The 15,837-nt window shown below is 36.7% G+C and overlaps 1 protein-coding gene across 1 annotated transcript in view; it reads left to right on the top strand.

Annotated features, from left to right (window-relative positions):
• LOC149779565 (mitogen-activated protein kinase kinase kinase 20-like) overlaps positions 1-15,837 on the top strand; it is a 147,856-nt gene that overhangs the window by 69,887 nt on the left and 62,132 nt on the right. Inside the window, exon 17 of the mRNA XM_089940289.1 lies at positions 2,614-2,709. Coding sequence (XP_089796415.1) covers positions 2,614-2,709 — 96 coding nt within the window. The remainder of the gene's footprint in view (positions 1-2,613; positions 2,710-15,837) is intronic.

Genomic DNA, 15,837 nt, shown 5'->3' with positions numbered 1-15,837 from the left:
AAATTTTCATTGATCAGATGTTTTCTTTACTCTAATGTTTTTATGCTACCCATTGTATTTCATTATGTCTTATTCAGTATCTTCTGTAATGAGGTTTTGTTCTACTCAGTAATTTTCAAAGGACTTTATGAGTTGAGATTAAATTGTGTGAAGCTTTATATTAAGAAATTGTAAGTAAAGTTATATTTTTACCTATTCCTGTCTAACTTTTAATGAGTTATAGACCTTGTATGACTTAGAAATTTGCCCTTTAATCATGAATTACATTTTTGGTCAGAAACTTTGCTTAACTTCATGAATTGAAACCAAAATGAATGTGGTTCTTTGTATTAAAACAAAAAACTTGGTTTAGTTTGATTTTTTGGGTCATTTCTATGTCAAATTTGAGTTATAGACATCATGAATTGATATGATTGGAACTAAATTTCGCATAAGGGTTTATATTGAATAGACCTGGATGAAATTATTTGTGTAAAAATATCAGAGTTATTGCCCTTGTTTAACTTGTGTAAGTGCATAAGTAATTTTCATTTTCCCATAATAACTTTTAAAGGAGTTTAAAGATCAAAGCTTTGTTTGGTTTGGACTTTTTATGTAACTAAGTTTAATTTTCACATAATTCTGTGTAAAATAGTCTGACATATTACTTGCCCAGTTTGTGGTGACAACTCCATGTCAGTGTTTTGACCCAGTGCTAGACATGACTGTAAACTACCACACTGGAGACATTGTGATATGACTTAATTTTTTTTTAAGCTTCATAAAAAATCTAAATTTCTCTCTCTCTCTTTCTCTCTCTCTCTCTTTCTCTCTCTCTCTCTCTCTCATGCACACATATACACACACACATGCACACAAACACACATGCACACACACACATGCACACACACACACACATACACTTACTTGCTGGTCCTAAATTAAAATATTCCCTATCTGAACTCTAATATGGTTGCCACCTACTTCAAAATGGAAAGAGATATGGACAGTAAATGAAAACAATGCTGATCTGACCTCAGATATGTCCACCATCGCAGCCATCTTGAAAATCATCTTGTCGCAACTCCACCTAATTGGAAAGTAATATTGATACGTGGTTTGCAACGAAAGACTTCTTATGGTATCTGGTTGGTCTTAAATGAAAATGATGCCAATTAGACCTACAGTATATGGTGGCCATCTTGAAAATCTTGTTACAGCTATTCTTCCAGAATTGATGGTCATCTCAACTTAGCGTTTTCACTAACAAATTTCTTATGATATCAGGTTGATCCTAAATGAAAATGATGCCTTACAGAAATTCAGTATGACTGCCACAATGAACATATTGAAAGTATTGTTGTCACTAATTCCCCTGAATGGATGGTCATATTGACATGAGGTTTTCACCACAAATCTGCAAATGGTATCTAGTTTGTCCTAACAGAGAATGGTGATGATCTTACATACTGATTGCCACCACAGTTACTAATTTGAAAATCTGATCACTCAGGAATATCAGAGATAGTTAAATACTCAGTAGTTAAAAAGAAGATATAGTATTACCCTGAATTCTTGGAAATTCTTTTTGGACAGTGAGCATTAGTATCTTTATGGGGGCTTCTTTTTTAAAAATTGAAAACTCATTTGAGTTGATCTTATAGAAATACTGGCCAGTAAAACAATATTCTTCCTTAAAACCATTAATCCATCCCATGCTGTAAACCACAAGGTGAAAGGCCAGATTATGATATAATGTTTGCATGCAAGATACAAAAACTAGGTCTGAAGAAAATGTGTCTACTGTGGTATTTCTGAATGTGCCATGATATGTACCATGGTATACCTACACTATGTTAAGTACCAGCAATTTAATCTTCTGGGGCAGTGTCCTAACCTGTTGTTTTTTTTAAATTTCTGTCAATAGCTGGAGTAATACCTTGATCTTATTTATAACAAATTAACACCGTATTATATAAATTATAGGTTTTGAAATAAAATTACCTGTCATGAGATAAAAGAATATAAAATGTGTCGGGTAAAAAAAACCACAGGCTTCACTCCCCCTCAAATTAAATGGTCAGTGCCTTATAGTTGATGAATGCTATGTTAATTGGGTGGCATCTAAAATATGTAACTAGAATGGGATAAAAGATCATAAATATAATTAAATTTGTAATTTTCAAAATTAAATTTGATAAAATAGAACAATTTATATTTTAAAATTATTCTGTCATATAAAATGATAACATGTTAAAATTACTTAATTCATAACTAGATTTCTTAGGAATTTTTGTATATACATTTACAGACATAAAGGTTGAAGTACTGGTACAGTGAAAAAGTGCTGTGGTACATACCACTGGATAAAAATACTGTGGTAAACCAGTATACTGGTAATACTGTGCACCTCTGCAAGATACTGTATTGATCCCAGTTGTATGAGGGCACCCCTTCAGCAGTGACAAGGATGGCTTTATAGGAGAGGTGTCCTCTGGTGAAGGGGGCAGAATGGTAAAAGTGCACTGCCTTTGTTCATGATAGGATCAAAACAGAAGCTTCTCATTTAGGCTGGCCTATGTTGAAGGGCCAATATAAAAATAAGACTACTTTATTTTTGTCCTTTTTTCTCAGCCTATTCAAGAGAATAATTTACCTCCACCTGCAGTGAAGACCATCTCTGTCACCCTGATATTTGGACATCATCTTCGTCTAGGCAAATCCACTGAGGTAGGTCAGAGTTGTTGATAAAATTGATGATCCAAGATCAGTTGGAGAGAAGTATGAATTTTCAGGGAAATAGTTTAACCGATGAGTTTGGCTTTTCTTCTCACCACTAAAATCAGAGATTGATAAAATTTAATTACAGAAGTTGATAACATTTTGCTTATTCCATTTTTTTTTCTCAAGCATCATCAGTGTAAGCATCCTGTGCATAGCAAAGTGAAATCATTATAATTGCAAAGTTTGCACAAGTACGTGCTGTATACACTGGCTTATGTGTCTAGTTCAAAAGCAGACAACAGGGACCATGATCTGTCTTCACATAATGTGCCAGCACATCAGGGTCCATGTTGTTTATTCTGCTGATCACTTGTAACTGAGTAACATTATGTGATGGCACAGCTCAGTCTGTTCAGTTTGCAGTTGGATTCAACTTATAAACACGTATATATGGTAACTGTGCTAGATTATCTTTCATACAGATGTGATAGGATGGATAATTGGCTGTATGCTGTTGCTCTCAGTATTCATGAACAAAAATTTCCAGAATGTTATTCATATTAAAAAGCAGGTAATTCAGAATTGATTCAAAAGTATGGAAATTATTTTCTAAATGTAATTATGTGAAAGCATACTTCATGGATCTGATTGAACAATAATTATAAAACTTAAAAGCCATAGATGATATTTGTAATTAATCCACAAAGCTGGTTTTCATTTTCATTAATAACTTTTTCATTTAAAACAAGAACACACATTTTCTTTCAGGTGGTAAGGTAGAGCTAGATTGTAAAATCCTGATTACTGATTGAAGCATATTGTTCAAAACAAAAGAAAAGCTCACTTTTTTTGTCTGTCTGTCTCTGTTAGTAAAACAATGGACTAGTAATCTAAGAGTCACTGGTTTGATCCCCACTCAGGCCAGCATGGTACAACCTGGGAATGACACCTATTTCTTGTTTCTTTGACATGATATAGCCAGTAGTGTGTTGAAAGTGCTGATGAAAATCATTGAACCAATCAGTCTCTCTCTCTTTCTTTTGATCGATCAAGAGAGACAGATAAGAATTGGTATGTATTGTCATGGCACATGCAATATACTTTTTTATGATTCATGTTTGTTTCTTCTTCAGATACCTTATCCAATCATAATACATTAGGAGTGTGTAAACTCCCTCCATTAGACGTGTATACACTACCTCCCACATCCAGTCCTCCTAATCATAATACATTAGGAGTGTGTATACTCCCTCCATTAGATGTGTATACACTACCTCCCACATCCAGTCCTCCTAATCATAATACATTAGGAGTGTGTAAACTCCCTCCATTAGACGTGTATACACTACCTCCCACATCCAGTCCTCCTAATCATAATACATTAGGAGTGTGTAAACTCCCTCTATTAGACGTGTATACACTACCTCCCACATCCAGTCCTTCTAATCATAATACATTAGGAGTGTGTAAACTCCCTCCATTAGACGTGTATACACTACCTCCCACATCCAGTCCTCCTAATCATAATACATTAGGATCGTATATACTACCTCCCAAATCCAGTCCTCCAAGTCATAATGTATACGCTGTTATAGTTTTAGCAGCAGAAGTGCTGCAAGATTGTTTGCTTACCAAGGTTGAAGTAAGACTAGAGTAGTCTTCCTTGAAATAAGTGATTTTTTTTTCCAGATATAATCAGTCATCAGTGACTATTTTCATGTCAGTAACTACTTTCAACCATACTTGGAACCATGCATTTTATCAAGGCCTTATAAAATTTTATCAAGGTCTTATAAATACCTAATTCACTTGTGCCTTTTCATCAGATGTGTGGTTTTTTGGCATTTTCTCGCCTCAAAGTAGTGTATTCATGCCATTTTTCTGTCAATTTTTGCCCTTTGTTCTTCATAGATAAATATTTTGTACTTGATTATTTTTACTTAAGTCTTATGATAGGTAGGTTGGTACCTTCATTAGTACCTGCTCCATGGTAAGTATTTAAGTTCACTGTGGAAGTTGACTTTGTTTTTGGAACTCTTTAAAGCAGTTTATCTATTAAAGCATGTTACAATCATTTCTGTAACTTCCTTTAGTATTTGTTGTGACTAAAAGCATCCCCTTCACAGGAAGTTGAACATTTCACTTGATTGATTTCACCTGTGTATGACTTTGTTCTGCTGTCTTTATTTACAGATATCAATGCAGTGGGAAGGATTAGGTGTGGGAAGTAAAATTATTTCTTCAGCCTTTTTATAAATTATATCAGTTGCAATGCAGGCTATACCTGCATCGTGTCTGGTGATGTATATACAACCATTACTACCAAAGAGAGAGATGAGACTGCTGTGAAACTGATGATCAAGTATGCAGACACCATCAGTTTTGTAACCTCTGTTGACAATTTCCTTTTGACTCAATCCCTGAAGGCTCAAAGCTAGCTCATTTAAAACAGAATTTGCCAATATCAGCTATCATGAACTTCTCACACATTGCCAGTCCTTGTGTCAACCTCATTGCTGCATATAGAACGTATCATCTTGGCACTGCCTACTGGACCAGTATTGACATGGTATGTTGGACATCTGGTCCTTTAGTAGATGTTCCATCAGCATGGGCACATCCTGGCCGTGGCTGCATTGATCTTTCCAGGGATAGCTAGTATTGGACTTCAGCACCAGACATCCAGTTCTGACACAGGTTAGATTAATGCCTTTGATTTCTGGGACAGCATGGCATGATTTCTGCTGGTATGCCCAGTCCCAGCTTCAAGACATGGATAATGCCTTGGACCCAGTCTGTAACAGACTTGCATGGTAGCCCATGTAAGGCATCCCTGTACATTGCATTATCTCACAGTAGACCTTGATACTGACTGATAATCAGACTGGAATATCAAAAGTCAGCTTACCTTTGACCATGTGTCCATCACCTGTACAGCCTCAGCCTATGCCATCTGTGACCAAAACTGCATGGTGACCAGTGTACCCATTCCTGGTCCAGTATCCGGTCATGCCTTTTCCGGCTCTAACTCTTGTTATGGACGCCAAGCAATAGTACCCACAGATTTTTGGTGAACCTTTCTACAACAGTGCTTATTACCAGACCCATATAAGATTGTGGCCCAGCACCTGGCAGGTCTATCACTAATTCCATATCCATTGTAACTCGATTCTGTGACGCCCTGTTCCTGAAAACCTCGTACTTTTCTCACACCTTTTTGGCTATACTCAAGTGAATGCCAAGAGATCACGATGTCACAGCATGGACAGATTTTCAGCTTTATTAATCATTTCTTACACCCAGCTTCACCAATTCAATTGTCACTACCATCACAGGCTTCCTTTCAACCCCACTCTTGCAAGTCAAAGGACATTCTCACAAGCACCATCTTCAATCCTTTGTTGTGTGAAGATCTATCCTTTAGTTGGCCTAATTAAACAAATACCAGAAGTTTTCAAAACAACCTGTACAGACAGGTTGCTAGCCTTTTATTCTGTTTTGGAAAAGCAATTTCATGACTCAAGTGTCAACAAGTCTTTCTTTTTACAACGATGACTCCCATGAACCTTTAATCCAGCATGTCACAAAGAGAAGGTCTTTTTACACTTGAAGTCCCAGCTGTTGACAGGATATTATGGGCCTGAGAATATCAGACTTTACCTCTTTATCCATGGACAGGAACTGGAAACCCTTTTCAAAACAATAACTGGCTCACAGTTTTTGTAGCATTTGACTCCATCAGGTCATTTTAGCAAGCTGAGCATAAATGTGGTCTTGACCTCATCCAAATCAAGGAGTCAGTCTCATATGTGGCTGGAATTTTTAATGGGGCAGCTCAACACTCACTCTCTATGCCATTAATTAAACCCTAGTTAATTTAAGAGATGTACTCTTATCTGCATCCATGCTGCTAAGATCACACACTTGTACTTACCACTCAAAGAAGGAAGGGACATTGGTTCTGAAATGGTACCTGACACAAACTGAGCTTATAAGAAGAGGTAAATCTCGCTTGTACTTACCACTCAAAGAAGGAAGGGACAGTGGTTCTGAAATGGTACCTGACACAAACTGAGCTCATAAGAAGAGGTAAATCTCACTTGTACTTTCCACTCAAAGAAGGAAGGGACAATGGTTCTGAAATGGTACCTGACACAAACTGAGCTCATAAGAAGAGGTAAATCTTGCTTGTACTTACCACTCAAAGAAGGAAGGGACAGTGGTTCTGAAATGGTACCTGACACAAACTGAGCTCATAAGAAGAGGTAAATCTCACTTGTACTTACCACTCAAAGAAGGAAGGGACAATGGTTCTGAAATGGTACCTGACACAAACCGAGCTCATAAGAAGAGGTAAATCTCGCTTGTACTTACCACTCAAAGAAGGAAGGGACATTGGTTCTGAAATGGTACCTGACACAAACTGAGCTCATAAGAAGAGGTAAATCTCGCTTGTACTTACCACTCAAAGAAGGAAGGGACAATGGTTCTGAAATGGTACCTGACACAAACTGAGCTCATAAGAAGAGGTAAATCTCGCTTGTACTTACCACTCAAAGAAGGAAGGGACATTGGTTCTGAAATGGTACCTGACACAAACTGAGCTCATAAGAAGAGGTAAATCTCGCTTGTACTTACCACTCAAAGAAGGAAGGGACAGTGGTTCTGAAATGGTACCTGACACAAACTGAGCTGATAAGAAGAGGTAAATCTCACTTGTTCTTACCACTCAAAGAAGGAAGGGACAGTGGTTCTGAAATGGTACCTGACACAAACTGAGCTCATAAGAAGAGGTAAATCTCACTTGTTCTTACCACTCAAAGAGTGTATTTGTGATTAGGCTTTTTATTGTAGCTTTAACAACTTTTCAGTCATGTCGCTACGATGTCTGCAGTGTAGCAGTTTATTGTGCATTGGGGCATCATCCCGCAGACATGTAGCATGATGTCCCACCCAGTCGCATTATCCTGACACCAGGCTGATCAATCCTAACACTAACCTCTTAAAACTGAGCACCAAGCGAGGCAGCTTATTGTACCATTTTTTCACGTCTTTGATATGGCTTGGCAATGGTTCAAACCCACGACCTCCCACTTCCAAGGAAGACGTTCTAACCACAAGGCCACCAGAGTGGTCACCACTCAGAGAAGGAGGAAATATGGTTCCGTCCATATTTTTGTGCTGGATATGATGGGTTATCTGCCCAACCTCCAAGGAAATAACCAAAGTCCAGTTGAATTTCTTATAGATATCAGCTCACAAAGCTAGTGTGATTGGCACCAGCATAGCATTGGTGCATAACTGCATTTTAACTGACATCATCCAAGCCATGGGAAAGATATCAGACATGGCATTCTCAAGCATTTTGCTAAAGAGACATTTTATTGTGAGAATTGTTCTTTTTCATAATTAACAAACTATATATGAAATATTGACAATGAAACATTAATGATTTTAGTAAAGATACCTTTTTGCCCCTCCCCCATACAGCTACATAGAATATATGTTGTAACTAGTGGCTCGCAGTGACTTTCACTTTATACTTGCGGCCTGCATTGATTTTCAATGCATTGCAGTGGTGGTCTGCAGTCACTTTCTGTATAGTATAGTGGCATGTGACCCATGGCAACTTTCAATATATTATATGGGTGACCCTCAGTGAATTTCAATACATTATACTGGTGACTTTCAGTACATTGTACTGGTGATCTGCACTGACTTTGAGCACATTATATTGGTTGGCATCAATGGATTTCATATTATACTGTTGGCCCTCTGTGACTTTCAGTGGTAGAACATTCAATTCTGTTGATAACAGACGAAGACTCAAACTTTCAAATCGCCAAATTTGTTATTAGCTTACCTTGGTTAAAGCCATTGAGCTTTTGGTATTGTCTTGTGACTGTTGCCCATTGTGTGTCATCCATCCATCCTTCAACTGTTAGTTGGGAACACTCTAGAGCAATGGTTCCCAACATTGTTGTGCTGTGACCTAAAATTGGTCACTAACAGGACCTTTTAACCCACGGGCTTATGGTACGATTTAAAAATGCAAAATATAATTCTTTTTGATGATCCTTCGGGACCCTACTAAGGACACCCCCATGATGATAATTTGGGTTATGACCCGAGGTTGGGAACTACTGCCATCGAGTTTTCATCTTTGATCGTTACGGTCAGATTTGGTATGTAAGCCTATAGCATTCAGATTGTGGATGGGTTTGATTATGAGTGACATCCATGCTTATTAATGCAGTGACCATGCATCCAGCCTATAGCATTCAGGTTGTGGGTGGGTTTGATTATGAATGACATCCATGCATATTAATGCAGTGACCATGCATCCAGTATATAGCATTCAGATTGTGGATGGGTTTGATTATGAGTGACATCCATGCATATTAATGCAGTGACCATGCATCCAGCCTATAGCATTCAGGTTGTGGATGGGTTTGATTATGAGTGACATCCATGCATATTAATACAGTGACCATGCATCCAGCCTATAGCATTCAGGTTGTGGATGGGTTTGATTATGAGTGACATCCATGCATATTAATGCAGTGACCATGCATCCAGCCTATAGCATTCAGGTTGTGGATGGGTTTGATTATGAGTGACATCCATGCATATTAATGCAGTGACCATGCATCCAGTATATAGCATTCAGATTGTGGATGGGTTTGATTATGGCTGACATCCATGAATGAGGTGATCTTGCATACAATTGGCTGGGCTTGTGTAACCTTCTAGTCACTAGTCCAATGCCTTAACCACTGAGTTAGCACAGCTCCCTTAGTGGGGATCCAAGTGGTTTCCAAATTTTTGACTCCATGGGTGGTACAGCAGGGAGCAAGGACAGGCCCAAGCATTAATGCTGACTGCATGGATGAACTCCCTTGTAATGCCAAGTAATTTATATACTTTAAGGATGGTGCTCCAAATTTGTATTTCCTCTTTTCAGTTTTAATACATGCGAATTTGCTTTGCAAACTGACATATGTCAGCTAAATAGGTGAGCAATATCAAGTTCACATGGGTCTCTTGTTTCTTGATAAAAAGAAACACTCAGAATTTGATATGCCGTTAGTGATCATTAGGAGTCAACAGAGCATAGACATGTGTTTGAAATTCAAAAGTATGAACAATACTACTAAATAAACAAATTTAAAACACTCTGTTGTAAAGTTGGTAATTTTGTTTATATATGTATATTTTTTCTCCCATGAAATGTATCATGAATCCACGTAACATCTTCCTTCACAGGTGATTTTTCACCTGTAAATGTTTATGGTGATAGTTGTCTTCAAATGGAAGTAGTGTCAATTTTCAGCAAAACCAATCAGTGGCAAAAGTACTTGTTCATCAGCCAATGAAAACATGTCTTTTAAAACCATGTTAATGATCAACATGTTTATATTCTCAACTTGCACGTTCTACCTATGAGCAGATTAGCTAATAATTGACACTTAATTTAGGATATTACTTGTCAACAGATCTGGCACTCGTGGAAAAAATAAACCTTGTCAAACCCAAGGTTTTTGCTGATCAGAATAAAATAACGTTGCATAAGATTGACCCAGTGAATTTCTTTCAGAGAGACAGTAAGCATGAAAAGTAAACTAAATTCTCAACCACTTATTTACACATACAACCAGTATTTTGAAGAAAAAAAAACTACTTGTATCTTCTATTATTGTTTGGGCCACTACTAAGAAAATTGATTCATATTAATAATTTTTTGCAGCTTCTTGACGTGTTATATTATCTGATCTTTTATTTTCATTGTAAATAAAAGTCAGCAAAATATATTATTGCATTTTCTTTGTTCCTGCCACAAAAGCCATAATTTGAATGGAAATGCAGTTTTATATCATGGCCATAAAAAGATTCAATTTTGCCACAGCTTTTATGAAAATTACTCAAGTTACAAATGTAGTGTGTGTGATTAATTACATATGTTTACACTTCACCTAGTTCATGATGTACTCTTCACAGTTGATGATTATGTCTTGTCTCGCTTGATGTTGTGCTTTACATGAAGTACGAGTAATACAGTGTCATGCATGGTCCCAAGTATACAGATGTACAGGATGTGTGATATCATTATAGATTGTATAATGTCATGCATGGTCCCCAGTATACAGATGTACAGGATGTGTGATATCATTATAGATTGTATAATGTCATGCATGGTCCCCAGTATGCAGATGTACAGGATGTGTGATATCATTATAGATTGTATAATGTCATGCATGGTCCCCAGTATACAGATGTACAGGATGTGAGATATCATTACGGATTGTATAATGTCATGCATGGTCCCCAGTATACAGATGTACAAGATGTGAGATATCATTATAGATTTTATAATGTCATGCATGGTCCCCAGTATACAGATGTACAGGATGTGAGATATCATTATAGATTTTATAATGTCATGCATGGTCCCCAGTATACAGATGTACAGGATGTGAGATATCATTACGGATTGTATAATGTCATGCATGGTCCCCAGTATACAGATGTACAAGATGTGAGATATCATTATAGATTTTATAATGTCATGCATGGTCCCCAGTATACAGATGTACAGGATGTGAGATATCCTTATAGATTCATTTTGTTGTTGACATCAGTAGCTTTGCATGTTTAAAGCTCAAGCCAAGGCCAAAACATTACCTTACCACCAGCAGACAATTGGGTCATTCACTGGTCTGTATATTAACTGTCTGCTAGGGAAGGAGGAGTGGGAGGTATTATTCTTTTTCTACCTCCCCTGCAGTCCTTTGGATGTTAAACGAAAAAAGGAAAATTCAATCAGATTGACATTTTCAGTTTGTTGTATAAACAAAGCTTATTATGCAGTAACAGCTTGAAGATGTATCATATATGTAATGGGAATAGTCATTGTCTGGAGAAGGGGTGGGGTGCAAGAAAATCATATGTAATGGACCTGGTCATTATCTGGAGATGGGGTGGGCTGTGAGAGAATCATATGTAATGGAAATGGTCATTGTTTGGAGAAGGGGTGGGGTGCGAGAGAATCATATGTAATGGAAATGGTCATTGTTTGGAGATGGGGTGGGGTGTGAGAGAATTATATGTAATGAACCTGGTAATTGTCTGGAGATGGGGTGGGGGTGTGAAAGAATTATGTGTAATGGAAATGGTCATTGTCTGGAGATGGGGTGGGGTGTGAGAGAATTATATGTAATGGAAATGGTCATTGTCTGGAGATGGGGTGGGGTGTGAGAGAATTGTATGTAATGGAAATGGTCATTCTCTGGAGATGGGGTGGGGTGTGAGAGAATTATATGTAATGGAAATGGTCATTGTCTGGAGATAGGGTGGGGTGTGAGAGAATTATATGTAATGAATATGGTCATTGTCTGAAGATGGGGTAGGTTGCAAGAGAATCATATGTAATGGAACTGGTCATTATCTGGAGAAGGGGTGGGGTGTGAGAGAATTATATGTAATGAACCTGGTCATTGCCTGGAGATGGGGTGGGGTGTGAGAGAATTATATGTAATGGAAATGGTCATTGTCAGGAGATGGGGTGGGGTGTGAGAGAATTATATGTAATGGAAATGGTCATTGTCTGGAGATGGGGTGGGGTGTGAGAGAATTATATGTAATGAACCTGATCATTGTCTGGAGATGGGGTGGGGTGTGAGAGAATTATATGTAATGGAAATGGTCATTGTCTGGAGATAGGGTGGGGTGTGAGAGAATTATATGTAATGGAAATGGTCATTGTCTGGAGATGGGGTGGGGTGTGAGAGAATTATATGTAATGAACCTGATCATTGTCTAGGATGGGGTGGGGTGTGAGAGAATTATATGTAATGGAAATGGTCATTGTCTGGAGATGGGATGGGTGCAAGATAATCTTATGAAATGGAAATGGTCATTGTCTGGAGATGGGATGGGTGCAAGATAATCTTATGAAATGGAAATGGTCATTGTCTGGAGATGGGTTGGGTGCAAGATAATCTTATGAAATGGATCCAGTGATACTCAAGTATCACAATGTAAAGTATTTAATGAAACATGGTGAAACACGGGTTTAACAATTTACAGTACTTAATGATACTTAGGTATTACAGTGTGCACTGTTTTAATGAAAATTTACTGATAGAACTCCCTGCAACCCTGATTTAAGTCTTGACCTAAGGTTGGGAACCACTTGTCTAGAGGTTTTCAATGTCTGTACAGTAAACATCTGCAAGGGAAGAGGAGAGGGAGATTTTTTTCTCAGTATAGCAACATAGTTTTCAAAAATAAAAACTGAATGATACTAGAGTATTAGAATGTACAGTTTTATTATTCTATTAGTTTGACATGCAAATGGTTTTAAAAAATTTGCATACTTTATTTGTGACATTAATTTTTTATGTTCGCCTTATTTTAAGTGGTCCACATGGCAGTTGTCTATGGTAAACAGCTTTTTACTGTATATTATTGTTTTTTTCAAAGACACATTCAAGATAAGTGCTCAAGATTTCATATTGTTAGTGACAGTTATAAAATTATGTTGCATAAAATGCATTAAAATGCACTAAATAAACTGATACCTTTATTAAATTTGATATAAGATGAAATATGCTTTGGGAACATTCATTTATCTGACTTGTGGATTTAGGTTTTTCAGTTTCTATCAGTACTTAGTGAACCCTCTTAGTAAGATATTGCTTTATTATCAACTATGAGATGATAAATATAGCTTCAGCATGTTCCGAAATTTTCAATCCTGGAAGACAGATTTATGATTTACCACATGTACTCATTAATCTTGTCCTACTGCAGGCTGCACAGACTCAGCTCTGCTATCGCTTAATGTGTTGGCAGATCAGGGTCAATGTTGTTGGCAGTTGGGCTCAACTTTTAAGTAAGTATACATGGTAAGTTATTTATACAAGTTTAAACAACTGTTATTTTATGCATTAATGAATGCCTCTTATACAAGAAAGTTCTGGTGGTAAATGCGTAACATGGATAGAGGTTATCAAAATGAATTATAAAATTGCCATTGACAGAGCGCTTTGAAGCATATCATCTGTAAAATCTAGAACTTAACATCTAGTTATATGGTTCTGAGTTATATAGTTCTGAGTTATATAGTCCTGATGCTGTGAGTGACATTGTGCTGACGTTGGAGAGCATATTGATAAAAATATGAAGTGTAGATACTGAAACCTACAGTTTTAATAGGCAGGGAAACTTTGAGTGGGATGCCAACACCCGGGCAAGATATTTATCAGAAAAGTCCAGTAAACATTAAACACACTTACTCAGCAAACAAGAAAATATTTAGTGGACTTGAGAAATTTTGTTTAGTTCAAATAGAAAACAAGTGCATTGCTGAAAATTGTATGATAATTTGCAGTCTTACAAAGGAATACATATACTTAACAAATTCACAAACACTAGTAAACATCGAAAACATTTCACGTTTTTTGTTTTCTTCTTCTTATTTTTAAATCCCAAATTTTTCAGAAAGTTGGGTTTTGCCTAAATCTGTTTTACAATTCATTTGGTCATTGCATTCGCATATGTGACAGATGTCAAAGATGTGATAAAACGATCATAAATATAATTATATTTGACACAGTTAATTAGAACCATTTTGTAAAAGAAAAAACTTTTGGAACTATTTTCTCTTGATTAATAAAAACATGCTGTTAATATCATTAAGGTCACAAAAAGATTCCATGGAAATTTCCATACATTCCTTACTGACAGAAACTACCAACCTACTGGTACAGAGAAATAGTACCGTGGTATGTACCACCAGAAAAAAAAATACCACGGTAGACCGGTATACTGGCAATTTCACTTAGCTTTTCATGCAGTGGGGAGCCCACATTAGGATAATCACAATTTACTTTTTACTACTATAGATCTTGATGCTTCATGACCCATGTGACCTCAGGGATGTAGAATGACCTGATGACCCTTCCTGTTTGTTGTTAAAGACAACTAATAGAGGCAACCATTTTGCACTTGAATACATAGTTTGTTCCAGCTTTTTATTAGAATGCCATTTGTATCAAGCCTTTTACTTTCTATTTTAAGGTCTTTACCCCTTTTTGCTTTTACCATTGTTTTGTATGTCATTTGGGGGCACTGTATAGTCATGAGTGTGCTGAAGTGCCATTAAACCCATTATATACATGCATGTATAGATAGATACACAGATCCATATATCCATCCATCCATCCATCCATCTGTGGAAAAATGGCATTAAACCCACAACAGCAATTTATATGTATATGCATTTGTGAAATTTAATATGAAAACACACACACATCTTTATATGTTTAGAGGTGTGCAGTATTAATGGTACTCCGGTTTATTGTAGTGATTTTTTGGTGCTATGTACCACAGTATGCTTGCACTGTACCGATACATCAGTAGTTTATGTAAGTGATGGATGCATAAAAATGGCCATTTGAGATGTTGTTAATAGATATTCAAGCCAAGTACAACATTTGGAATTTCAGGTTTATAAAAAAAGAATTTCTGAAGTCCACTAAATACTCCCATGTTTGTTGAGGAAGTGTGTTTTACATTTTCTGGATGTTTACTTGCCCCCTCTGATAAACATCTTGCTTGGATTATATAAACAGTACAGCTAGTAATTTGTTGATTTCATTGTCAACACTTCTATTTTTTATCAACAATATAATATCAGCACAATGTCTTTCATGGGGTGTCAACTAAAATGCAAGGTTAATGATCCCACTTTAGTCACAGTTGTTATATGACAACTTATACAGCTATTAACATGCACATACAAGATTCATCTACTGTTAGGTAATGGGGAAGGCATGCAATTTTCTTTTGAACTGGGATATTTTATTTTATTTTACTGCAAGATAATTATTTTAATTCAAATAATGTAATGGGTATAATATGCTGTTATATTGCTAAGATATTATTTCAGCTATTGATGGATGGAATTTTTTATTAAAAATGTGTCAGTCCCCTGCACGCAGAAAGTTAAATTATTGGTCCCTAATATAATTGTGGTATGCTGTGGTACATAATGCAGTATGTTCAGAAATACCACAGTCAACAGTGGTACAAAAGTGCCCTTCTCATGTGTGTGTGTGTGGAGAGAGAGAG

Source organism: Sinohyriopsis cumingii, chromosome 17 (assembly GCF_028554795.1).
Source record: "Sinohyriopsis cumingii isolate HCF-2022 chromosome 17, ASM2855479v2, whole genome shotgun sequence".
Taxonomy (NCBI): Eukaryota; Metazoa; Mollusca; class Bivalvia; order Unionida; family Unionidae; genus Sinohyriopsis; species Sinohyriopsis cumingii.
Note: the sequence above shows the minus strand (reverse complement) of the source record. Positions and strands in the feature narration are given on the sequence as shown.